Below are 23,824 nucleotides of genomic sequence, written 5' to 3'. Positions count from 1 at the left end.
GTTTTTCTCCCTTCCTTCACAACCTGGGAGACCTGCAGGGTGCTGGGTGCCAGCACAGGGTGAGTTCCCACAGCTCTAATTCCCATCAAGTGGCTTCCCCCAAAAATTCAGCAGCTGTGAATAATTGATGGTGGAATTTGGGGATTTTTTTGCCCTCCACTGTTTCCCAGTAAATCGCTCCCAAAGAGATGTTTCCCACTTTCTGGCCAGCTCTGCAGATAAATGTCAGATCCACTGGATGAATTATTTGGGATTTTTGGTGTTTCTTCTTGCTGACTAACAGCGGATAAATTATTCTGGGTGTTTCTTCTGACACCCCAGAGTCACCAGCCCCAGGGATGGTGATTGAGTGTTGCCTGACATTTGGATTTTCTTTGAGCCCCAGCTCCATGGGAGAAATCCAGCCTTCCAGCCTGGACTTGGTATTTGTAAAGGCAGAAGAATAGGAGGCCTTCTGGAGGTGGAGAAAAGCCAGAACGGGAGTGGGAAAGGCTCAAAAAATCTGATGGACAATAGAAAGTGGTTTAATACGTTGCATATTGTGGGAGAAAAGGGGGTGTGGGAGGTGTTGGAGCCTCTGGGCAGGAAGGGAGTGATGGTCCAACATCCCTGGGGGTTCTGGAGATGTTTGAAACATAAATGTGGACAGCAGCACCTGAGAGGGACAAATTCCTGCATCCCTGTGTGGAATTTCCCATGGGAAGTCCCAAGGTGAGGATGATGAGTGGTATCAGACCCATCACTCAGGCACAGGAAGGACCAGGGATGGGAGGAATTCCTGGGCATGGATCTTGGGAGACACTCAGGCACCAGGCAAGCAGCTGGAAGGATATTTTTCAGCCCTGGGGATGAATCAGCTTTTAGGAGAATCTACCTGGGATTTATCCAAATTTTCCATCACATGGATTCAAGTGTTCAGCTAACAGCTCTTTTTGGCTAAAAGTCATGTTTTAGGATGCTCTAGGACCTGCCAGCCCTTCCAGAAGGACACAAAATTCAAGGACACTTCTGACACTGGGGGGGCATTTTGCCTCCTGTGTGGGCCAAAGCAAGAGCCACACTTGGTGGAGGTCACTCCTGGCTGGAAACTGAGCTGGAAACCTCAGAAGGGCATAGAGAAAAGCTACAAGATAAATGACAGCAAAGGAATTAATGTCAGCAGGAAACCAGTGCCTGACAGGCCCAGCCAGAGAACAGTGGAGTGATGCGTTATGAAGAGCTGATTGCAGAGGAAAAAACTCCCAGCCTGAGGCTAAAAGAGCTTAATTGACCCAAATTCCTGGAAAGAAGGTGAAGAGGGGACAGAGAAGAGCCCTGCAGGGGGGTTTGTCCTGCAGCACAAGCCTGGCAAGCTCCAGGGCGCTGTGGCTGATTTCAGGAACCGGCAGCAGGAAAATGAGAGGGGAATTTGTAGCTGTAGGGCCCTGAAACCTCAGCTTGACTTGCCAAGGAGGAGGTACCTTTTGTGTCTCTTATCTGAGCACAGCTATCTCTTGCAGGCTAGGATTTATTCCAAGTGCTGCCAGGAGAAGTTGTGGATGACCTGGAAGTGTCCAAGGCCAGGCTGGACAGGGCTTGAAGCAACCTAATCACTATCACAACTTAAAAAGACTAAACCTCCCCATCTCCAGTGCCTTTTCAAGATCCTCATCACAAATATTCATCCTTTCATTACAAGGACACTGGATCAAATCCATGCATGACCCAGGTGGTGGCACATGTGTAGGACACATAGCCATGACAGCATCGTTACTCTGCATTTAAATCTAGAAAATAAGAAAGATGTCATGTGGACGTTTCTGAAATGACAAAATCAGGGAAGAACGCATGTGGCCAGGAATAAACAAGGAAGCAGAGTTACCCAGCACGTTTCCTTTGCCAGGAGAGTGACCTTGTCCCTGCTGGGAAATGGTCATTTGTGAAAAGGGAGCCTTGGCTGCATCCACAAGACACGTGGAGGTGGATTGGAATGAGATGGTTTTAAGGTCTCTTGCAACCCAAACCATGCTGTGATTCCATGATTTTGTGAACTAAAGAGCTTACAAACCCCGTGTGAAGAGTGGTACCGGAAGAGTATTTTGAATGGGAGTATATGGGCTGGGAAGTGTTGGAGACACAGAAAGTGCTGGAGGGAATAATATCTGCATCTCTCCTTTTTGGTTTTTTAGTTGATTTTTTTTTTCCCTGAAATTTCCCCCTTTTTAAGAAAGAAGCTGCAGACAGGGAATATGAAGACCCAGGTGAAGTGGAAGGGTGACAGAGGCTGAGCAGGGGCTGCTCACCACCAGGTCAGAGCATGTCGTGCTTGAAGCATTTGAGGAAACAAAACCTTTGTTCACATGGAGATCTGGGGAATTTCTCTGCCTCTGTGTGTGGAGATAGGCTCAGTCCCACTGCTTTCCCAGCTCCAGTCACCCAGAGAAGGCACCCACAAGCACAGGGCACAGTTCCATGGCTGGTGACCCTGGAAAGAGCCAGTCTGACCGGCTTGCCCGGAGCAGCCAAGCAGGAACATCAGCAGAACGCCAGCTGCTTTCAACAACTGCCCACAACACTTTAAAAACCAAAACAGAGGTCATGAACTGAAAAAAAAAAAAAAAGGGATGAAACAAACTGGGGACAGGGAAATTGCGGCTCAGCTTCACCGCTGGTTTCCCAAGGATGCCCATGGAGTCATTTCACTGGAAAAGTCTCCTGGTTTCCACGAAAAGGGGCAGATGGGCTGCGAGCTGCGCCGCGGGCAGGTCTGGTAGGTATCATCCCAACCCCGATGGAAGCTGCCCTGCGTTTCGGCACCTTATTTGGCTATTGCTGCTCGCAGGGAACGAGGACTTGTTGCAAACAGTGGGAAGAGCCCTGGGGATGCTTGGCTGGCTCTGACGCAAGAGCTGCGCCGGTGCATTTTTGACCTTGCTTTGCCTCTCGGCCGAGCGCTGGAGCTCAGGGAGTCTCTCCCTCCACATGGGAAAGGAGCCCCAGGGATGGAGAGGGCAGGGAGAGCAGCTTCCTCAGGGGAAAAAGAAACTCTGCGAGTGGGTTTGGGAGCAGAAGGCGCCGGCAGCCTTTCCTCAGCGTGCAGTCAGCTGTGCTAAAAGGTTACCAGCTCCGCGGGGCCGTATCCAATTGCATCAGCTGGGAACCTCGTCCAACACGCCGGGGCCGAGAGTAACCCTTTCTATTTATTGCCCTATTGTTTGAGGCTGGAGGAACACGGAGATACCATCTGGGAAAGCTTTGTTGTTACAGAGCGGCTTTCGCCTGCGCTCCAGAGTCACCCTCTAAATCACGCTCCTGCTTCCACATTTGGGGGGATGGAATGGGGGTTACTCTGACCACGGATTGAGGTCCCAGGAGGATTTTGGGGTGAGGTCACCTGCTGCAGCGTCCAGCAATTTCCCTCTGGCAGCATCAGCCACATTAGCAAAAGCCCTTGGATGAAACCTGGCTAAGTCTGCCCAGAGCGAGCTCAGGAAAGGTTTTATTAGCGCTTATGATAAAGCAGAGGAACAGCCTTTATAAATATCTCCGTTATAATGATAAAGTGAAAAGCGGGAAAATTTTGCCATCCCATTGAGAGGGTTTTGCTGCCTCCGTGGTGCCAAAACAACCTGGTCTAGTGGAAGTTGCCCCTGGTGGGGACACTAGGTAGGGAGCTGGAATTTAATGGTCTTTAAGATCCCTTCCAACTCAAATCATCCCACGATCCCATGGTCCTGAAGCTCACCAGGAATGTGGGAATGGTGCTCATGGAGAGTGTGCTGAGCTGGCAGAGCATCCCTGAGGTGCCAGGGAGGGCATGGCTTTGCTGGGATGTGACTTCCCATCACCTGGCGCGGGTCAGGACACATCCCCAGCGCTGGACCTCAAACCACAGCCCCTTCCGCGAGCTGGATTGTCAGGAAGCGTGGTTGCTTGGCGGGATGTGTGTATCACTGGGTGGAGGAGCTACAGGAAGCGGATAATATTTTTTTTTCCTCCATTTGTGCCGGTTCAGACCCTTTTATTTAAAGACAGTTCCCATTTCCCAGATTCACACAGATGATGAGGATGGAGGGAACCAGCCCGTCTCTCGGCCTCAATGGGGGCACGGACTACTATGTTAAGGTAGGGCTTTGCCGGACGGGAAGGATTTTTCCTATTAATTTGGGGCCAAAAAACACCCCAAAGGGCACAGAGTGGGCACGGCTGCCACAAAACCCACGTGTGTTTGGGATACCGAAGTTCTGCCAGCCCTAATGGATGTGCTCCGGGCTGCTCCCGGATTTTCCGCATGTCCTGGGACCACTGGCCGCGAGGCGAGCCGGGCAGGGCTGAGAAAAGCCGGGCACAGCCGGGCCGGGCTGGGATAAGCTGAGGCGGGCTGAGGCGAGCCGGGCTGGGATGAGCTGAGGTGGGCCGGGCTGAGCCAGGCCGGGCTGGGCAGAACCAGCGGGAATAAGCCGAGCCGGGCTGGGCAGAGCTCAGCCGGGATAAGCCGAACAGGGACGAGCCGGGCCGAGCCGAGCCGGGCCGAGCCGAAGCAGGCCGGGCCGAACCGGGACAATCCCCCGCCGGGCCGGGCCGATCCCAGCCGGGCCGCCCCCCGGCGATTCCCGGATGTTGGAGCGGCCCCCACTTGCTCCGTCCTTCGCTTCCATAAAAGGCCAAGGGGCCCGGCAGCCACAGGCGCGTTTTTCCTTTAATTATTATCCCCCTCCTCCTCCTCCTCCTCCCTCCCCGCGCTCCCTCCGCCTCCCGCTCTGCCCGCCCGCGCTGCTCTTCCCGGCGGCCCCTCAGGAGCGGCGGGCAGCGCTGCGGCCCGATCCCGCCCCACCGCGCCCCCAGCCCTGCCCCGGGGCGCGGAGCGGGCACAGCCGGGCCCATCCCGCCGCTGATCCCGCTCCGCTCCGTGCCGGGCGCGGCCGGCGGCGCAGGAGGCCGGGGCCATGGCGCTGGACGGGATCCGCATGCCGGACGGCTGCTACGCCGACGGGACGTGGGAGCTGAGCGTCCATGTCACCGACCTGGGCCGCGACGTCACCCTGCGGGTCACCGGCGAGATCCACATCGGCGGCGTCATGCTGCGCCTCGTCGAGAAGCTCGGTGAGTGCCCCGGGACCCCCCGAGCAGCCCGGCATCCTCCCGGTGCTCAGCACCGTGCTCCAGTGCTGGGCTTCGACTCCCAGCGCCCTGCCCAGTGCAGTGCCCAGCTCCCAGCACTCTGCTCCAGTGTTGTAATCCAGTTTCCAGCGCTGTGCTCCAGTAATGTGCTTCAGCTCCCAGCATTCTGCTCCAGTAGTGTGCTACAACTCCCAACACCCTGTCCCAGTATTGTACTCCAGCTCCCAGCACCCTGCCCAGTGCAGTGCCCAGCTCCCAGTACTGTGCTCCAGTTCCTAGCACTCTGCTCCAGCACTGTGCTTCAGCTCCCAGCACGCAGTTCCAGCTCTGTTTTAACTCCCAGCACCCTGTCCAGTGCAGTGCCCAGCTCCCAGCACCCTGCTCCAGCTCTATGTTTAACTCCCAGCACCCTTGTCCCAGTGCAGTGCCTGACTATCCCAGTTTAGCCCCCAGCGCTCTGCTCCAGTGCTTTGCTCCAGCTCGCAGCACCCTGACCCAGTACCCTGACCCAGTACCCTGCTTTAGCTCCCAGCACTCCAGTACAGTGCTCCAGCACCCTGTTCCGGTACTGTACTTTTGTCTCCCAGTACTGTGCTTTAGCTCCCAACATTCTGCCCCAGTACAGTGCCTGAGCACCCAGTGCTGTGCTCCAGCACCCAACAGCCTGCTCCAGTATTGTGCTTTAGCTCGCAGCACCCTATCCCAGTACTGTGCTCCAGCACCATCTCCCAGTACCTTGCTTTGGCTCACAGCACCTAACACTCTGCTCCAGTATTGCGATTTAGCTCCCAGCACCCTCTCCCAGTACTCTGCCTTGGCTCCCAGCACCAGGAAGCACCCCAGCTCCCCACAACCTGCCCTAGCCCCCCATCCCAGCCCCCAGCAGCCCCTCTCTCCCTGCACCCTTCCAGTACCAGCCAAACTTTACCACCCCGGGGCCTCAGCCCCATCCACCGGCTGCTTCACAGCCAGGATTTTACAGAGAGTTAGGAAACAGCTCCATTTTCGGGATGGGGGTTGGGGGTTTGCGTGCGCTCCGGTTTACAGCAAAACTTCACCATGAACTCGCGGCCGGTTCCGTGCGAGGAAAGCGCTGCCGAGAGCCCGTGGGGTGATCGGTGGGGTGACGTGGGCGTGGGGACCTTGGGGACACGGTGGCTTTGGGTGCACACCTGGACAAAGAGCCCGCTTGTCCCGGACGCGTGGGAACGGGCAGGGCTCGATCCGCGCCGAAAGCGGGGAGCTCAGCCCCGCCGAACCTCCTCCCCCTCGTCTCTTTATCGGCTCTTTATGGCTCGGCTGTGTTTACTCAGCGGTGCAGCCCGGGCTGATGGCTGTAATTGCTCAAATAAAATATTAATTGCGAGGTCCCGCGCGTGCCTGCGGCTGTGGGAGTAGCGGAGCTGTCAGCTGCAGGTCCCGCTCCGCTGCGGAACCCTCGTGTGCCTTTAAAAAGCCCTTCGTTCCCCCTCCCGTGCTTAGGTTTTGATTTATTAATTATCTGGAGTCGCAGGAAGGAAGAGACGGATATAAATACGCTGGGGTTTCGAGAGGAAGCGAGCGCTCGCATCAAAGGGTCTCATGTTGGAAGGAGCCTGAACTCCCCGAAAACTTGGGTTTATTCTGTTTTTTTAGTTTAACTCTGGAGCTGCAGAAAGTTTTGCTGAAGTGGAGCGCTCTGTGGCTGGGGAAACGGCAAACCGGCTTTCTAGGGGTGATAAAAAATCCTCTCATGAGTGGAGGGGCGATGCTCCCCTCGGCGCTGGGTGTCGGGAGGCACCGCAGCACATCCAGCGCCGAAGCGTGTGTGCAAAGCCAGGCATGTGCACGGGGCCGGAGCCCAGCGAGGACCTAAATTAGCTCCTGACGTAATCCATCCCCCCCCCCAAATGTTTGCCCGGATCCTCTCCACTTGTTAAATTAGGGATTGTATGAGAGGGAAGGAATGCGGCGTGGGGAGAGGGGATGGAGCTCCCCGGTGGGCTCAGCCCCACTGCCTCCCTCCCCAGGATGGTCAGATCCACGGGTTTCTCCGGCTGTTGCCTTCCCTTTCCCCTTGGCTTTTGTCGCCCAGCCAAGCTATACGTATTTAGTTCTTTTTTATCTTCCTGCGTGTCAGCTCTTCCAGCCCTCTCATTATTTTTATGGCTCTTCTTTGAGCTCCTGCCAGTTGAGCGGGGTCGGGTTGAGCGGAGCGGGGTGGGATGGGGCTCATTCCTCATCCTCCCGTGCTCCTCAATGCCTTCCTTCATCCAGCCTCTGCGCTGCTTCGTCTGCACAGAAATGCATTTTGCAATTTTTCCACGTTGAAACCCTTTCCCTGCATTTTTAACCTTTTCCTCCCTGTCATTCCTCTGTCCCTGCTGCCGTTTTTTTCCTTATTGCAACAGCTTTCTGTGTTAAAAAAAATTTTCTTCTCTTGCCAAGCAGATTTTCTGCTGTGAGTTTTAAGGAAATTCCCTAAAAATAAAGTTTCCTTGCAGTTGTGGGTTTCCCTGTGGGATCCCCCATGGCCTGTTCTGCTTGCACACTGCAGGGGGAGGAAGGAAGGCGTGTCAGTGCCTCGGGCTGGGGTTTGCCTGCTGCATCCTTTGGGACAAATCCTGCAGCTTTGGAAAGGAGATTTCTGTGGCCTGCCCGGAGTTCTAGTGAAGTTCAGGACATCAGTGGGAATTTGCAGCAGGTCAGCCACACTCTGGTTGTTGGGTGCTGGTAGGAGTTCTTCACCATTAGTGAACAGGGGGGAAAAATGCCTTCCTTCCTTCCAGCAGCGAGGAGAGCTTGAAAAATGGAAAAATCTCGATTTACATTAGTATTTATCAATGCTTATAGGACAAAGATTGCAGTAAATATCATGTTGGGATGAAGCAGGAATCCAGCAAAGTCTCTCCTTAACTGCAAGGCTGCAGGTATCCATAAATCCTGAGGACTCAGTCCCTGCCTGTGCAGAGTGTTTGGGAACAAGCAATTAAAATCCATGCCTAATGCAGGCACGGATTGGAGAAAGCCCAAGCAGCAGATAGGGATTCTGGTAACTCAAGTGAATTGCAATGACCTGTTGGCTCCCCTGTTATTCATCACCCGCTGGATTAAGCCACTCTGTTAATTGAGCCGTGCCAAGTTCTTGGCAAAGTCATCCCTGAAAAATAAGAAAAAAGTGCTGAGGTTTTAAGAGCAGCAGCGTTTTGTTGCTTTGTGAGGGTTAGGGTCTGTGCTGGAAACTCCTGGTGCTCACTCAGGGTTTTTTAGGAATTTTGCCACTATTGACTTACAAACAAAAAAAAAAATAAGGCTTAAAATCACTGGGAGTAGAGGAAGGAAGGAAGTGAACGCAAGTTATTGTTGTTGTCAACTTGAGGCTGTTTTAAACACATGGAATTTAAAAAATCCTGCTTTTTTTGAAATGTACTTGGGAGGAGCTCTGTGGGGTTTATGGAATTCTGTGGGATACATGGGGGATGCTCTGCCTGGTCGTGGGAATAAAGGAATAACTGACAGAAACAGGGCAAGGGGGACAAATGGTGTCTGGCAGAGGAGCAGCTTTAGACAGATGACCTAAATGTGCACTGAGCAGATTCAGAAAGTCCGTGGATAGAAGTTTTGTGATGGAAATGTGGATTTCTCTCTGGGATTCTTTTACAAGCAGGATATGGGTGGCAGTCAACTCCAGCTCCTGGGGTTTGCTGGGAGCACTGGAGGAGGACTGAGCACCTTTTGGGGCTTGCACCTGAGGAAAAGAGATAAGTGAGTGAAAAAAAAACCCAGCAAGATTTGGAACTGTAGATGTCCCTCTGGGTGAAAAGGGGTTAAGGATGGGGAGTGTGGTGGCATCCCTGTTTTATTGACCTGGGATGGGCAGGAGAGCTGACAGGGATAAATGTCAGAGCAAACCCTCTGCCCTCAAAGAGGCTGATAATGGCAGGCAGTGATGACATCTCCTGAAGCCTTGGGGTTTGTTGTGAATCACAGCTGGGATAAGGGTTTGTGCAACTGGTTCAGCCTCCATTGTTCCCTTTGGCAGCTCCTCAACTCTCTCCTTAGCATCACTTGAGTGAGGGTGAGATGTCACCTGAGGACTGACACAGGAGCTGTCCCATGCAAAGTTTTGATTGTGGCACTTCAAGATTTTTTTTTTCCCAGTGGTTTTAGCCTGCAAATGTGTCTGAGATTCACCCCAGGGGCTCTTTTCACCATCAAACAGACTTTGCTGTGTTACCTTCCAAGGGTTTCAGCTCCAATCCTTGCTAGATCAATTCTAAATATTAGTGTTGTTCTCCCTGTGAAGTCTCCTTTCCTTAATGGACCCCTGAAAGGTTTATGAATAAAACACCAACAAAGTGCAGCGTCATTGACTTGCCCAGGTTTGTGTTTGAGGTTTTGCAGTGCTTATAAACACTCCAGGCCCTCGTGAGACTGGCTGGGGAAATTCTTTGCCTTTCAACTGGAATGAACTCTTGGAAACAGCTTAAGGCTATGGGAGAGAAATGCAGAGTCCTTGTCCCTCATTCCTGTTGTAAACACAAGGCAGGATGAGGCTGCAGGGCTTGTCTTGTAGGTGGCTTGTTCCTTGTGCTTTGGACTTTGCTGGAATGCTGCTTCCAGCTCTGGAATCCCCACAGGAAGGACATGGAGCTGCTGGAGTGACTCCAGAGGAGGCCATGGAGATGCTTCAAGGATTCAAGGATGCTCTGGAGCCAGGCTGGGAGAGCTGGGGGTGTTCACCTGGGGAAGGGAAGGATCCAGGGAGAGCTCAGAGCTCCTGCCAGGGCCTAAAGGAGCTCCAGGAGAGCTGGAGAGGGACTGGGGACAAGGGATGGAGGGACAGGAGACAGGGAATGGCTTCAAACTGCCAGAGTGCAGGGAGAGATGGGATATTGGGAAGAAATTTCTGGCTGTGAGGATGGTGAGGCCCTGGCAGAGGTTGCCCATAGAAGCTGTGGCTGCCCCTGGATCCCTGGAAGTGTCCAAGGCCAGGTTGGACGGGGCTTGGAGCAACCTGGGGTAGTGAAAGATATCCCTGCCCATGGCAGGGAGTGGAACTGGATGGGTTTTAAGGTCTCTTCTAACCCAAACCACTAGGATTCACTGATTGTAGCCACACTTCCCAAAATTATTTATCTGAGCATCACTAGCTGGTGCCAGGCATGAGCTCAGGGCGTTTCTCCCGTCTGTGCCCACACTGTCACCTGAGCACCTTCACCTGGGACATCCACAGGTGCTCATCTCTCCATCAGCCATCACTTGAGATGAGGATTTTTTCCTTCAAAAGCAGCACTCTGTCACGCCTCAGCGTTGCTTTTCAAGTGCATGACGTCCATGAGAGGACTCTGAGTGCCATTCAATCTGCCAGGAGCTGTTTGTGTTCCCTCTGGGGCTGTGTGCTGAGAGCTTGTCCTGAACAATGTCCTAAATGGGGGTGGTGGTTGCTGCTGGGGCAGCCCAGGCTGCTGTGGTTTGGGCAAGCACTGACCTCCCTCCAGATTTCCCTGGAAAATTTCTTCCCAAGCTTTTCAACAGCAAAACTTGTACAGCTGGCAGGCAGTGGGATGGTGAGCACAGAGGCTGGGGAGGCTGGCACGTTGCTGAGCACAGAAGTCTTCCTGCTCCAGATCCAGGCAGGATTTTGGGCCGTTCTGGGTTGGAATTGGTACCCTGGAAGCTGCTGGATGCTCCCACTTCAGCAGCATCCTCCAGGAGACCAGCAGAGCTGCTCCCATTCTCTGCATTTCCGCAGTGCCACTTGATTAATCCCTGTGCTCGTGGCCTGTGCTGATCCTCACCCTCCAAACAGCACGTTTTTAGTGACATTGAAGTGACAGCATGCCAGTGCTGTTCACACACACTCCAGCCATGCACATCGATCCATGAGGGGCTGGCTCGTTCCTTTTCCATCCAGCTTTGGGCTCCAGGAAGCTCCTCCGTGGGCTCAGATTGATCGTGGCTCAAAGAATGTCCTCTTTGTGAGCCTGAGTGGAATATTCAGCTGAGCTGCCAGTGACCAGAGGAATTCAGGGTGGGGGGAGGTAAAAGCCACACAGAAGCAGCTCCGAGCTGCAGTCATGGCAATTAATATTTATACTCAGAGTGGTGACGATTCTTTAGAAGCCAAAGATTTTTTTAGTATTATTATTATTTATTTTTTTTAAGATTCTGTCACAGTGAGCCATCTGATTTGGCTGGAAAGAGCCTGTCTGAGCTCACAGGTCCCAGTCAGAGGGGAAGGAGCGTGGGGTGGGAGGCATTGTCAGCGTTCCCGCAGATCCCAGAGCCTGGGTTTGTCACACCACAGACAGGAAATTGTTGGGTTTGCTGCTCCCACCCAGCCCAAATCAGTAGTTTCCTCTTCCAGCTCCCTCAGGTTTCGATTTGACATAAGGCACGTGGGGAAGCTGGTGTGGGGAACTGAAAAATCATAGAAATCATCACATTCATACACTTCCCCTTTTTTTAATCCCTTTTTTTTTCTTTCCCCTTTCTTTACCTTCTCCTCACTGTTCTCCATCAAGGCTTCACCCAGGCATCTGGCTGAGTCTGTCTCAACCATATAAAAACTCAAATAAATTGTACTCTAAATAGAATCCCTGGAAATGTTCAAGGCCAGGTTGGACTTGGAGCACCCTGGTCCAGTGGAAGGTGTCCCTGGGGATGGAATTAAATGGTTTTTAAGGTCCCTTCTAACCCCAACCATTCTGGGACTCTGTGATTCAGCAAACCAGGTGCTTGGATTTTAACCCTTGGTCTTTGAAGTAATGAAAAAAAAAAAAAAAAGGGATTGTGGATAACTGCCTGAAATTGTGGATGTGGGGAATGTTTACTGAGTTGGGAAAGATGAGGGAGTATTTGCACTGCAAACTTCAGTCATTTCAACATCACCAGGGACACCGACAGCTCCTGATTTGGTTGTCGAGGGAGGTTTTTTAGTGGTGGTTTTCCTGACAGACAAGGGGAAGGAAGGAGATTTACAGCCTTTGTGGAGCTCACTGATTGCAGCTCAACATCCAGCCCTGGGTGTGCTTGGGGGGCAAAAAAGTCTCATGGTGTGAAAACATCTCAGAGAAGCTGCATTTCTTCGTTGTCATTCTGAAATGTGAATGGGTTGCTTAGAAAGGGGCAGAGAAACAAAACTGAGCAAAGCTCAGCTGGTGGGATTCAGTTCTCAGTGTTCCAGTAGCTTTCAGGGTTTTATGGTGTATAATAGAAACCTTCCCCTTTACAGCCTCAGCTGAGTTTTAGCTTGCAGAACATCCTGACAGCACCCAAAAAAATCCATCTTGCCAACGGATTTTAAATCTCTTCCCAGCCCATTACACCTGTTTGGCTGGTGGCTGTTTTCTTTATTTTCCCCTGCTCCCTGCAGGCATATGTACTTTGGGAAGGGTTAATTGCTGAAGCTGCAAATTCAATTAGAAAGTCTGGGCTTTATGAAATTGCCTGGAAGGAGCTCTGTCCCTGTCTTGCTCAGCTTCCCTTCCTGGCTGATGCTCCACAGAGCTTTGCTTGGCACCATGTCCAGCTCCAGAGCTTCTGCAGCAGGAATTGTCCCCAGTGCCATCCCTCATGTTCTCCTCTAGGGTTGGGATGGATGAGGCAGATCCAAGCTCAAGGTTGGAGGTGTTAAAGTCATTTAAAAGTGTTTTGTGTTCATGAATGAGCTTGGGGCAACAGGCAGAGCCAAAAAGAAATCATGGAATCACAGAATAGTTTGGGTTGGAAGGGACCTTAAGGATCATCTCTATACCTGCCATGGGCAGGGACACCTTCCACTAGCCCAGGTTGCTCCAAGTCCTGTCCAGCCTGGCCTGGAATATTGCAGGGGTGAATATTCTCTGGCCAACCTGTGCCAGTGCCCTGTTATCCAGACCACAATTCCACATGGATCTGCAAGAGAAGGACCAACACTTACAATTATGGGGTCAGGTGAGGCTGCCTGAGGTATCCTGAGGGCTCCAAACCTCATTTTCCAGGGGACTAAGCTTTAACCAGAGATTAACCATCGTTTAGGCACTTGGGGAATTGCCTGGTGAGAGTTTGGGAGTTCAAGGTTGGGAATTCAGGTTGCCTGTGTCTTCCTTTCTCTGCCTTATGCATCATCCATCCCAATACAAGTCCTCTGGCTCCCTTTCTGGGTGTGATGTCTTCTTGGCAGGACCAGCTCCTCTGGCTTGCACATTCCTCAGGGATGAGTCAGGACTGCAGGCTGCTGTCACCCTGGGACACTTGTCCTTTTTGGAGAGGGAAGGGAGTGTGATCCAGGGCTGGAGGGTGAGGGAGGCTGAGCTGCTCCTCAGGACAGCTCCCTGGAGAAGTGCTTTTCCTTCCTTCCTTCCTTCCTTCCTTCCTTCCTTCCTTCCTTCCTTCCTTCCTTCCTTCCTTCCTTCCTTCCTTCCTTCCTTCCTTCCTTCCTTTCTTCCTTCCTTCCTTCCTTCCTTCCTTCCTTCCTTCCTTCCTTCCTTCCTTCCTTCCTTCCTTCCTTCCTTCCTTCCTTCCTTCCTTCCTTCCTTCCTTCCTTCCTTCCTTCCTTCCTTCCTTCCTTCCTTCCTTCCTTCCTTCCCTCCTTCCCTCCTTCCTTCCCTCCTTCCTTCCCTCCTTCCTTCCCTCCTTCCCTCCTTCCATCCTTCCATCCTTCCATCCTTCCATCCTTCCTCTCTCTCTCTGCATTTCTGTCATTTTTTCTAGTTGAATCATGGAAGCCAAATTCCTTAATCGAGTTTTCTGCCATTTTTCATGATTGATGAATGGGGGGGAACAGTTGGCAAAATCAGGTTGCAACGATCCTGTTTCAAAAACCAATTCAATTTAAAAAATAATAATCCACTCTTGCTTTCCTTTGTTTCCTGCCTTAGGAAAATGGGTAATCCATATTTCTCTGGGTTGCTGGTGCAGGGATTTAAAGGAATTCTGCACATCACTGGCAAAGACCTTCCTGAGCCCATCAGTGCTGGGGGTGTTGGGGAGCTGAGGTGACCTCAGCTCTTGGCTCTTCCAAAGAGTTTCCTGATATTCCAGCTGGGTTCAGCAGCTGGATATCTCCTGATCTTCTAGCTGGTTCTGAACTGGTTTGAGTTCACAAAACTCTGCCTGCTCAGGGCTTGAAACAGAGTTGAGTATGACAGTGCAAGCATTTAAATGGGACAAAAAGCTACCAAATATCCAAAAAGCTTAAAATTACAGGAAAAATTTTGCAGAAAACCACAATGCCACATCCAGGGAAGTGTTCAAGGCTGGGCTGGATGGGACTCAGAGCGACCTGGGATAGTGGGAAGTGTCCCTGCCCAAGGCAGGGGGGTGGAACAAGATGCAATCCAAATTAGTAAACTTTCAAGTGAGCTAATTGAGCAATCCTATTAACACTGGAAAGAGCTTCCTTCCTAGAGTTTACTTTAGAAAAACAGTGGCTTTCAGGCTTGTTGGGATTTGCTCTTCTCCCTGTATCCCATGGGTTGAGCATCTTCAGCCCTGCAGCGCCAGGAGCAGCCTTTTGGGCTATTTGGGGTTGCTGCATCAGCTCTTCAGGACTCCAGTTACCACCCCTGCCTCATCAAGACATGGACTTTCCATTGCAAAGCTCCCTTAGAATCCCAATAAAAGGCAAGAAAAGGATCCCACTTCATTTTCCAGCAGTTCCCTCATTAGCAGCAGACGCTCCGTAATTTCTCTGAGCAAGGACAAACACATGGAACATCCACATGCAGCATTGCATCCCAATGTGCTCACTCTCCTCCAAAGGGCTTTTTTTTTTTCCCCTCCCTCCTCCTTTTTTCCTTGCTCTTGAATCACTCTGTGCCACTTCTCGAGGCCTTTGACGTCAGGGCTTTGCCATGAACGTGTTCCCTGGCACGGAGGAGCTCTCCTGAACTGGGTCGTGCTCATGGAACCACAGAGTTGGGAACAAGGCTCCTTTTGTCCGTCTTTGGGTTTTATTTTTATTAAGTCAAACCGTTTTTCACACAAGAAATATTATTCTGAAGTTGAAAACCCAGTGTGGGATCACCCCGCTTTGGGCACCACTGTGGGTGGGTGTGGATTTTCTCCTGAACATTTGTTTCCCTGAAAATAAAGTGGGATGGAATTTTTTGCAGGGGCAGATAGTGATAGGACAACGGGGAATGGTTTTAAATTGAAAGAGAGTAGATTTTTAGTCCCAGCTAGTTCATGTTGTCACACAAAGCAGGAGGAGGAGGACACAGGTGACTTGTTCCTTGTGCTTTGGGTTTTGCTGGAATGCTGCATCCTGCTCTGGGGTCTCCAGCACAGGAAGGACATGGAGCTGTTGGAGCAAATCCAGGGCTGGAGCCAGGCTGGGAGAGCTGGGAATGTTCACCTGGAGAAGAGAAGCTCCAGGGAGAGCTCAGAGTTCCTTCCAGGGCCTAAAGGAGCTCCAGGAGAGCTGGAGAGGGACTGGGGACAAGGGATGGAGGGACAGGACACAGGGAATGGCTTTTCACTGCCAGAGGGCAGGGAGAGATGGGAGATTGGGAAGGAATTGTTCCCTGTGAGGGTGGTGAGGCCCTGGCACAGAGTGCCCAGAGAAGCTGTGGCTGCCCCTGGATCCCTGGCAGTGTCCAAGGCCAGGTTGGACAGAGCTTGGAGCAACGTGGGATGGTGGAAGATATTCCTGCCTGCAGCAGGGAGTGGAACAAGATGATCTTCAAGGTCTCTTCCCACCCAAACCATTCCATGACTCCATGCAAGCAATGGTGAGGGTTGCCCTTTGTGGCAGATCCAGGAGGATTTCAGGCACCACTCTGTGTTTCTCCACGGATAAAAGCTTTTCCACAGGTGGTGGCTGCAGTGCAGGGTATTTTCCATTGCCTGTGTCAAATACATGTGGGAGATGTGATTAAAACCCCACTCAAGTCCCATTAGCTCCAGGAGCATCAGCTTGTCCTGGCTGCAGCTTTATTACATCAGGCTGATGATAATTTTATGGGCTGTTTATCTCCCTGTTTCAAAGTGTAATTTTTCAAGTGCTGTGACCAGAGGCTGGAGGGATTTTTGTTCCATTTTGAACTTTGCTCTGCAATTAAATCCCCGTTGGGGGATGGAAAGGACTCTACTCCAGTGCACTCCAGAAGACTCATATTTTCTTTAAATTACAGATTTTGCCCCCAGACAGTGACTGTGTCACCCAGCAAACCATCAGCATTTCTGCTGGGCTTGTGATAAATGAAAATAGCTCTGTTTTGAAATCTTTTTTTTTGCTCCATAATTATCCTGGAAGGAGTGACTTTGGCATGTTTGAAGGAATCCAGATTTCCAGAGGTCAGTGGGAGCAACAAAGAGGTTGGAGGGAGCAAAGGGTTCAGCTGCACAAATGTATGTGCTTATAGACACTTAAAAATATATTATTTATATATATTTATATATATATACATATATATATATTATATTTATATATAAATATATATAGCATATATGTTTATTTAATATTATATAATATATATAATATTATTATTTAATATGTATATACATATAGACACTTAAAAATATATGTATTTATATAAATTAACTGTATAACCAATATGAATAAACAGAAATAAAATAGAAATGTGTTCTTAGAGAGAAATTTTCAACATCTTGGGGACCTTCAGCAATGCTCTTGGTTTTTTGGTGTCTTTTGCAGGGCCAGGAGTTGAACTTGGTGATCCTTGTGGGTCCTTCTGGCTCAGGATACTGTTTTTTCCCTTTTCTCCTTTCCCCCTTTTCTTCCTTCCTCCTTTTCTCCTCCTTTTTTCCTCGTTTTCTCCTCCTTTTCTCCTTTCCCCCTTTTATCCTTTCCCCGTTTCCTCCTTTTCTCCTCCTTTTTTCCTCATTTTCTCCCCCTTTTCTCCTTTTCTCGTTTCCCCCTTTCCTCCTCCTTTTTTCTTCATTTTCTCCTCCTTTCCCCCTTTTCTCCTTTCCCCATTTTCTCCTTTTCTCCTTTCCCCTCCTTTATCTTTTCTCCTTCCTTCTTCCCATCCATTCCTATCCTACCCCCTTTTCTCCCTTCCCTCTTCTTTATCCTTGCCCTTCCCCATCACTGCTGTCCTGCCCCATGCACCAAATAAGCCATTTTTTTAGCATTTCTGAATATTTCAGGAATATTTGCCCTCTTCCCTGCTTTCCTCACTGCTGTGAGGCTGTTCCTTCCCCCTCATGGACACACATGGAAAAGGAAAACCCACCAGAGTGACCCCACGAGGTTCTGTGCAATCATTTTTGCTGGATCCTCAGTAGGGATTTTTTCCCTTTTTTTTAACTTTTAGTGTTAAATTCCTCTCTTTTCCATTTTTTAAATACTTTCTCCTCGTTTCCCATGCTTGGTAGCCATGCCCTGCATCCCCAGGGAGCAGCAGAGGGTATTCCCTCTCCCTGAGCTCACCCAGGGCATTCCCAGCTATTTATTGCTGGAATTCTCTTCCCCTTGGAAGGACTTTTTCTCCTCCTCCAGCTTCCCAAAAGTGGTGTGGATGCAGCCAACACCCAGTTGAGGGTTTGGAGAGCCCCTTGGGGCTGTGAGGGGTGGATTAAGGTGTTATCAGCAGGAATTGCTGTTTAAAGGTACTTTAATCAGCTGCCTGCACTCAGTGTTTTGTCCACATCTGTATTCTGTCAATTCAGTGTGAAGAGGATATTCATTTTAAAATTCAAAAGTCACCCAAAAGAAAAATAATGTGACCACTCTTACAAAAATCCTCGAGGAGTTTCAGCCCATCTGCAGCAAACTCAGTGAAAAGCTGGAAAATTTGGGGTTGGTTTTGTTTTTTCTAGGTAGAACATTATGTACAAAAATTGCTTTTTGCAAGAGGAAATGCTTGGCTTGTGAGTTGGTCTCAGTCCCTGCACTGTATTGTGGATTTATATATATATATATGGCATTTATATATGTATATATATAGATGTCTATATATTTGTGGATATATTTTTATATACATATTTTTGTGTGTTTATTTATAATTATATGTGCATGTAGTTTGGTTTTGTCTCTATATATACACATGTTTTATATATATATGGGGTAAGTGTGTATGTGGATGTTCATATGCATATTAAATATTTTATATATTATATTTTTAATTAGTTTATATTTTAATTATTTTTATTTATATTTTAATCATCTTTATTTATATATCTTTATATAAATTAAAAATAATGGAAAGGCATTTTGCCACCTCAGCTTCCCAGGTGTGCCTAGAGCAGATAATCCTGATTAAACTCACCCCTGGGAAAGAGCCAGAGCCAGGGAAAGCTGCTGAGCTAATGCTGCTCCTATGGAAAACCCCCAGTGGGATGGAAGGGCTTTGGCTCCAGGGGAGGATGATCCTGTTGGATTGTTCCTGTGGGAATGCTGAGGACTTGAATCCATTGCCCTAAAACCATCATTTGTAATTAAAGAACGAGCTGCACCCTCTGCTCCAGCTGCTTCCACTGCCTCTCCAAAGGTGGAGAGAATTGCAGGGAAAGTTCATTAGCTGCAAATCTTCTGCTTCCAAAAATCCACAATCCAACCCAGGCAGGCTTGCAGAATTGCCTCTGTGCCTCCACTTTTTAATCATTTGCCCCCAGTGTTAAGGTGATGGAGGCATTTGTGAGGTCTTTGCTGTCCTGTGGATTTAATCCTGGATGTGTGTGTGGAAGGCAATGTGTGCTGTCCTGTGGATTTAATCCTGGATGTGTGTGTGGAAGGCAATGTGTGCTGTCCTGTGGATTTAATCCTGGATGTGTGTGTGGAAGGCAATGTGTGCTGTCCTGTGGATTTAATCCTGGATGTGTGTGTGGAAGGCAATGTGTGCTGTCCTGTGGGTTTAATCCTGGATGTGTGTGTGGAAGGAGATCTTTGCTGTCCTGTGGGTTTAATCCTGGATGTGTGTGTGGAAGGCAATGTGTGCTGTCCTGTGGGTTTAATCCTGGGTGTGTGTGGAAGGGAATTTGGTGCCACTCCAGGGAAGCATCTCCCAGAGGTAGGAGCCACCCCTGCCTTCCAAATATCCATCCAGTGGGATTTAACCATGCACTGGAAAGAGTTAAAGAATAGATTTCTTCAGTCATGTCAGGGCTCTGTGTTCCTGAGCAGCACAAGGAAGGAGAGCCCATCTGCAATAGGGGATATCCCAAAATAACAAGGAAAATACAGTGTTTATACAGCGCTGGAGACTTGTATCCTCCTGCTTGTAAGTCCTAAGCTGGCCTGGAGAAGCTGCCAGGTGACGGCAGTGCTTCTGCAGGAAGGAGCTTCAATAGCTGCTGCTGCAGGAAAGGGACTTTAAAAAACCATGGATTGGCAGAGGGAGAGCGTTTGGGAGCAGCCAAGTCCTGGGATAAATGGGATAAGTGGGCTATCAGGCAGGGCTGCCTGGATTTCCTTTGCCCTTCACCCAAATTCAGCCTTGCTGCTTGAATGCTGGTTGTGTTTGTGGGGCTCTGTGTGACAGAATTAAAACACACCTCGTGTGCATCTCAATTCAGGCTAATTTTCTGGCTGTGCTTGGATTCTAGATGGGAATTCAGTGGTGGCCGTGGGAATTAAAATCTGCAATTGTAATTCGTGCTGGACAGGCTGGCGGGATGTGACTGCGGCCAGGCGCCGGCAGGGATTGAAAGCTGAGGATGTTTCAGGTTTAAAACATTTTATAGAGCAGCTCTTCACTGCTTCTCTCACTGTTCTGTGCTCACAGAGGTCCCTGCAGCCATTTGTGTGATTTAAGATGCCTCTTGCATCCCCAGGAGTGTCTGGATGGCTTTCCAAGGGGAACAGCTCAGTAGGTTTTGCTGTACAAAATGTCCCAAACGTCCCTCGTGCACATCCTGCCTCTTGGCACACTTCTGGGAGGCAAATTCAACACCAGGTTCTTCCTGGGAAAAAAGAATCCCAGCTGAGTTTCCCAGTCCTCCCAGGCTCTAGGGGTTTGGGTTCAGGCAGCAGGGGAATATGGGGGAAGCAGGGAGCAGGGATTACTTTGGAGGCTGGGAAGGAAGCTCCGTGCTTCCCTTTCCCGAGGGTGTTGCTGCTGGGGTTGGATTCCTGGAGCTCCCTGAGCCCAGCCTGTGCTCCAGCTGGTGCTGACAGCTCCAGCATCCTCATCCCTGCTGCCTTCACCGGGGAGATTCTTTGGCTGGAGGGGTGGCAGGGATTTCTGGTGATCCTTACATGGGTGCAGCTCATTTAATAGAGTCCTGGAAGGGTTTGGGTTGGAAGGGATCTTAAATCTCATAGTCCCATAGGCAGAGACACCTTCCACTATCCCAGGCTGCTCCAAGCCCTGTCCAGCCCAGCCTTGGACACTTCCAGGGATCCAGGGGCAGCCACAGCTTCTCTGGGCACTCTGTGCCAGGGCCTCCCCACCCTCACAGGGAACAATTCCTTCCCACTATCCCATCTAAACCCACCCTCTACCAGTTTAAAGCCACTGCCCCTGTCCTGTCACTCCATCCTTTGTCAGTTGTTTCTCTCCATCTTTCTTGTAGCTTCCTCAGGCACTGGAAGGCCACAGTTAGGTCACCCCAAAGTTTCTCTTCCCCAGGCTGAGCAATCCCAATTCCCCCAGCTTTTCCTAACAGCAGAGCTGCTCCATCCCTCTGATCAGCTTGGTGCCTCCTCTGGACTCCCTCCAGCAGCTCCATGTCCATCACATTCAGCAGCTCAGAGGAGCTTCTGGATCTGCAAACACCACTGAGATTTGCAACCTGTAGTAACCTCTTAAGTTCGAGGTCTGGAATCTCTAAGATGAATTTGGAGTACTTGGAGACTTACCTGAGAACTGATATATCAATGGCCAGCTGATAAATTGATAACAGTTGATAAATATGAAGTGGCCAGTGACTGGTGGTAGTAGATGGGAAGAGCCTGAGCTGGAATATTCAGCCTTTTGTGAAGCTGTAGCCCCAACAAATCAGTAACTCGTGAACTGGGAGCCTGGTGAAGGTTTCTAAACCTTTGATCAGATTTAACCAGGCTGCTGGCATTGCCTGGCCTGCAGGGATTGCTCCAAGCAGTCCTGGATCCCTTGCAAAGCACCCAAGGTTCTTGTCAGTGTGCAAAACTCAACCTCATAAAGCAGCTGCTAAGCATTTGCCAGCCTCTTTTATATATAACTACCCCGTGGGACAGGCAGAGACCTTGCCCTTCCTGCTAGAACCAACATCTCACTGTTAATTGAAAGTGTTAATTACTCTCAGGCCCAAAGGCTTGTTTTTGTGCTGTGGACTGAATGGTTAATCTGCAGTGTAAACCCAAATCCCCTTCTGTTAGGCATAAATGATTCCAAATGCTTTTGGTTTTTTCCTCCCCCTGATTTTTGGTGCCAATTCGTTCAGCTTTCAGTAGGGCAGAAGTTGGACTTCGTTACCAGAGTCCATTGTAATGATTTCTTGGATTTTTTTCCGGGTAGACAAGGCTTGTGCAAGTTTGCATGCTTTTCTATATTTGGTTGTGTTTAATTTGATTGTACAAAGCTGTTGAAAAGTCCAGCTGAACGCTTCCACTTTCTGCAGTCCTGATTGTGCCATTAAACCAGGAGTTCAAAGGGAAAATCCAGCTCCTGCTGGGTTTTCTCAGTAACCCTGAGCTCCAGATCCTGTTTTGAGATAGGGACAGACAAAAGTTCATTTGTCACGCTGTTCTCATCTCAGTTGTGAGGAAAATCATGGAATATCCTGAGCTGGGAGGGAACCACAGGGATCATCCAGTCCAACTCCTGGCCCTGCAGAGGACAATATAAAGAATCTCAGCATGATGTTGGTGCTGGAGTGTGTTCCTTGGTCAGTCTCTGTGGTGTTGTGTCTGCTGGGGCTTTATGCTTGCATTCCTCTGGAATTGTTCTTGGCTTTCTAGCTGGTGCCTTATGGTGCCTGAGTGTCTCTGCTGAAGGATGGAGACTGTTGGGATAAATGTCAGCTGGCAGCTTGAATTTGGGTTAAACTGATGTTTCGTGGTGGATGTCCAGGATCACAGGGGGATCTGGGGCTGAAAAGTGAATTATTTTATTACTAAATATATTGTTAGATTATATATCATTCCATTCTCCTCTCCTGGTGGAAGGACATGGCAGCATCACTGGTTGCTGGAGTGGAAGATGCTCTGCAGGAACAGCAGGGCCATGTGACAGTGAAAAATATTCCAGATGTTGGGGGAAATACTGCACAGGGTCTGTCTTTTGGGGTTATCACCATGCTTTGGTTCCTCAAATGCTTCCCAGCTTGGAGGTGACCTCCAAGGACCCCATGTTTAAACCCCTGCCGGAAGGAGATGTGGCTGGTGGGTTTTGTTGTTCCTTTGGGAGGTAACTTTTCGTTTCGGTTGGGAATTTCCAGGTTTTCTTTGTAGAAACTGAAAGTCCTGTTGAATTCTCCCTGCAAACCTCCTCCTCCTCCTGTTTTCCATGCATGCTGAGGTGGCTGGGATATCACAGGTGTCCTGGATGGTGGGGTTGGAAAAATTCAAGGATAGTTAACCCCAAAAACTGTGCAAAATCCCTGCTGGGGAAGTCCTTGTGGCTTTGTGTTCCAGCTGGGATCACTGCTGGAATGGTGATCCATGAACACCTTCTGTCTCATCCTTCTTCCCCTTGGGTTCTTCCCTGCTTTTCTATGCCATCAAAATAACATTAACTACAAGCAGTTCCTTGTATCCAAAAAGAGCTTTTGGAGTTTTTTACATTGCTAGTTCCCTCTCAGTTCAGCCCATTTTAAACTCCTTTTGTCCTCGGAAGGCTAATTCTGGACCTGCTTTTAACCGGCGGAAAAACGACTTCTTTGTTGCAGATGTCAAGAAGGACTGGTCAGATCACGCGCTGTGGTGGGAAAAGAAGAAAACTTGGCTCCTTAAAACTCACTGGACGTTGGATAAATATGGGATACAGGCAGATGCCAAGCTGCAGTTCACCCCTCAGCACAAGCTGCTGCGCCTGCAGCTGCCCAACATGAAGTACGTCAAGGTGAAAGTCAACTTCTCCGACAGGGTCTTCAAGGCTGTTTCTGACATCTGCAAAACCTTCAGTAAGTGCTGAAAAAGCATCCCTGGGGGAGCTTCCCAGTCGGTTTGGATGCTGCTGCTGCTTTGGTGCACATGTTTTTTCCTGTCAATTTGGTGAATCTGTGGTGTTTTGTGGCGTGAAACACCCAAGAGTCACTTGGACATCAAGCAGCCCTGATGGCTGTGCTTTTTCCCTTCCAGATCTACCCTTTTGTGTGCAAATACTTAAATAACAGGACCAGTCGAACCAAAAAGTGATAAAAAAATGCAATTTTTGGTGCTGAATTCTCTTCCATAGCAGGGCTGCCCTCAGGGTTGTCATGGGAGAGGCAATGCCAGCCCTGCTTGATGTTCAAGCTGCTGGTGTTGGGTTGCAATTTTATTTTCTTGCCTGCAAATTTATGTGCTGGATGAAAAGCAAACCCTGAAATGGGAAATCTGCCAGCCCTGTGGGTTCTCTTCTAGTGGAAAATTGTATTAGAGATTAAGTGGTGATGCTTCACTGTAAAACTGTCTGGTGGAGGGAAAGAACTGAGTCTTGCTGTCTCCTCCTCAGCTCCTCTTCACCTTCTTTTCCTTGTGGAGAAGAAGCCCAGGAGAAAGGAGGGATTTTTTTTTACCCATTTTTACCAATTTTTTACCAATCTTCACAAATTCCTCATCCCAAAACTGGTGCTCCTTCCTGCCCACCAAAAAAGCCCTGGTGAGGAGATCTGATTCCACCCTGAGGAGCTCCAGTAAGTGTTCCATATTGGAATTCTCCCCTCCAAAAAG

The 23,824-nt window shown here is 49.7% G+C and overlaps 1 protein-coding gene across 2 annotated transcripts; it reads left to right on the top strand.

Moving 5' to 3' along the window:
- Positions 1 to 3,954: 3,954 nt before the first annotated feature.
- LOC146435771 (fermitin family homolog 2-like) lies at positions 3,955 to 23,103 on the top strand. 2 transcript variants are annotated; one of them, XM_085060986.1, is made up of 3 exons: positions 3,955 to 4,104; positions 4,914 to 5,082; positions 22,840 to 23,103. In XM_085060986.1, the coding sequence occupies exons 1-3, from the start codon at positions 4,039 to 4,041 to the stop codon at positions 23,082 to 23,084; spliced, it is 480 nt and encodes a 159-aa protein (XP_084917112.1). In that variant the 5' UTR covers positions 3,955 to 4,038; the 3' UTR covers positions 23,085 to 23,103. The 2 variants fall into 2 exon arrangements, with proteins under 2 accessions (XP_084917112.1, XP_084917113.1); XM_085060987.1 differs by lacking the exon at positions 3,955 to 4,104 and having other exon boundaries at positions 4,752 to 5,082; positions 22,840 to 23,102.
- Positions 23,104 to 23,824: the final 721 nt, after the last annotated feature.

The sequence above is a fragment of the Lichenostomus cassidix genome, chromosome 5, assembly GCF_008360975.1.
Source record: "Lichenostomus cassidix isolate B80296 chromosome 5, HeHo_3.0, whole genome shotgun sequence".
In the NCBI taxonomy this organism is placed as follows: Eukaryota; Metazoa; Chordata; class Aves; order Passeriformes; family Meliphagidae; genus Lichenostomus; species Lichenostomus cassidix.
Note: the sequence above shows the minus strand (reverse complement) of the source record. Positions and strands in the feature narration are given on the sequence as shown.

Coding starts and splice junctions, on each gene's coding strand:
- LOC146435771 (XM_085060986.1), top strand. CDS start 4,039: ATGATGAGGATGGAGGGAACCAGCCCGTCTCTCGGCCTCAATGGGGGC. Junction 4,105..4,913: donor GCACGGACTACTATGTTAAG/GTAGGGCTTTGC, acceptor CCGGCGGCGCAG/GAGGCCGGGGCCATGGCGCT. Junction 5,083..22,839: donor GCGCCTCGTCGAGAAGCTCG/GTGAGTGCCCCG, acceptor TCTTTGTTGCAG/ATGTCAAGAAGGACTGGTCA.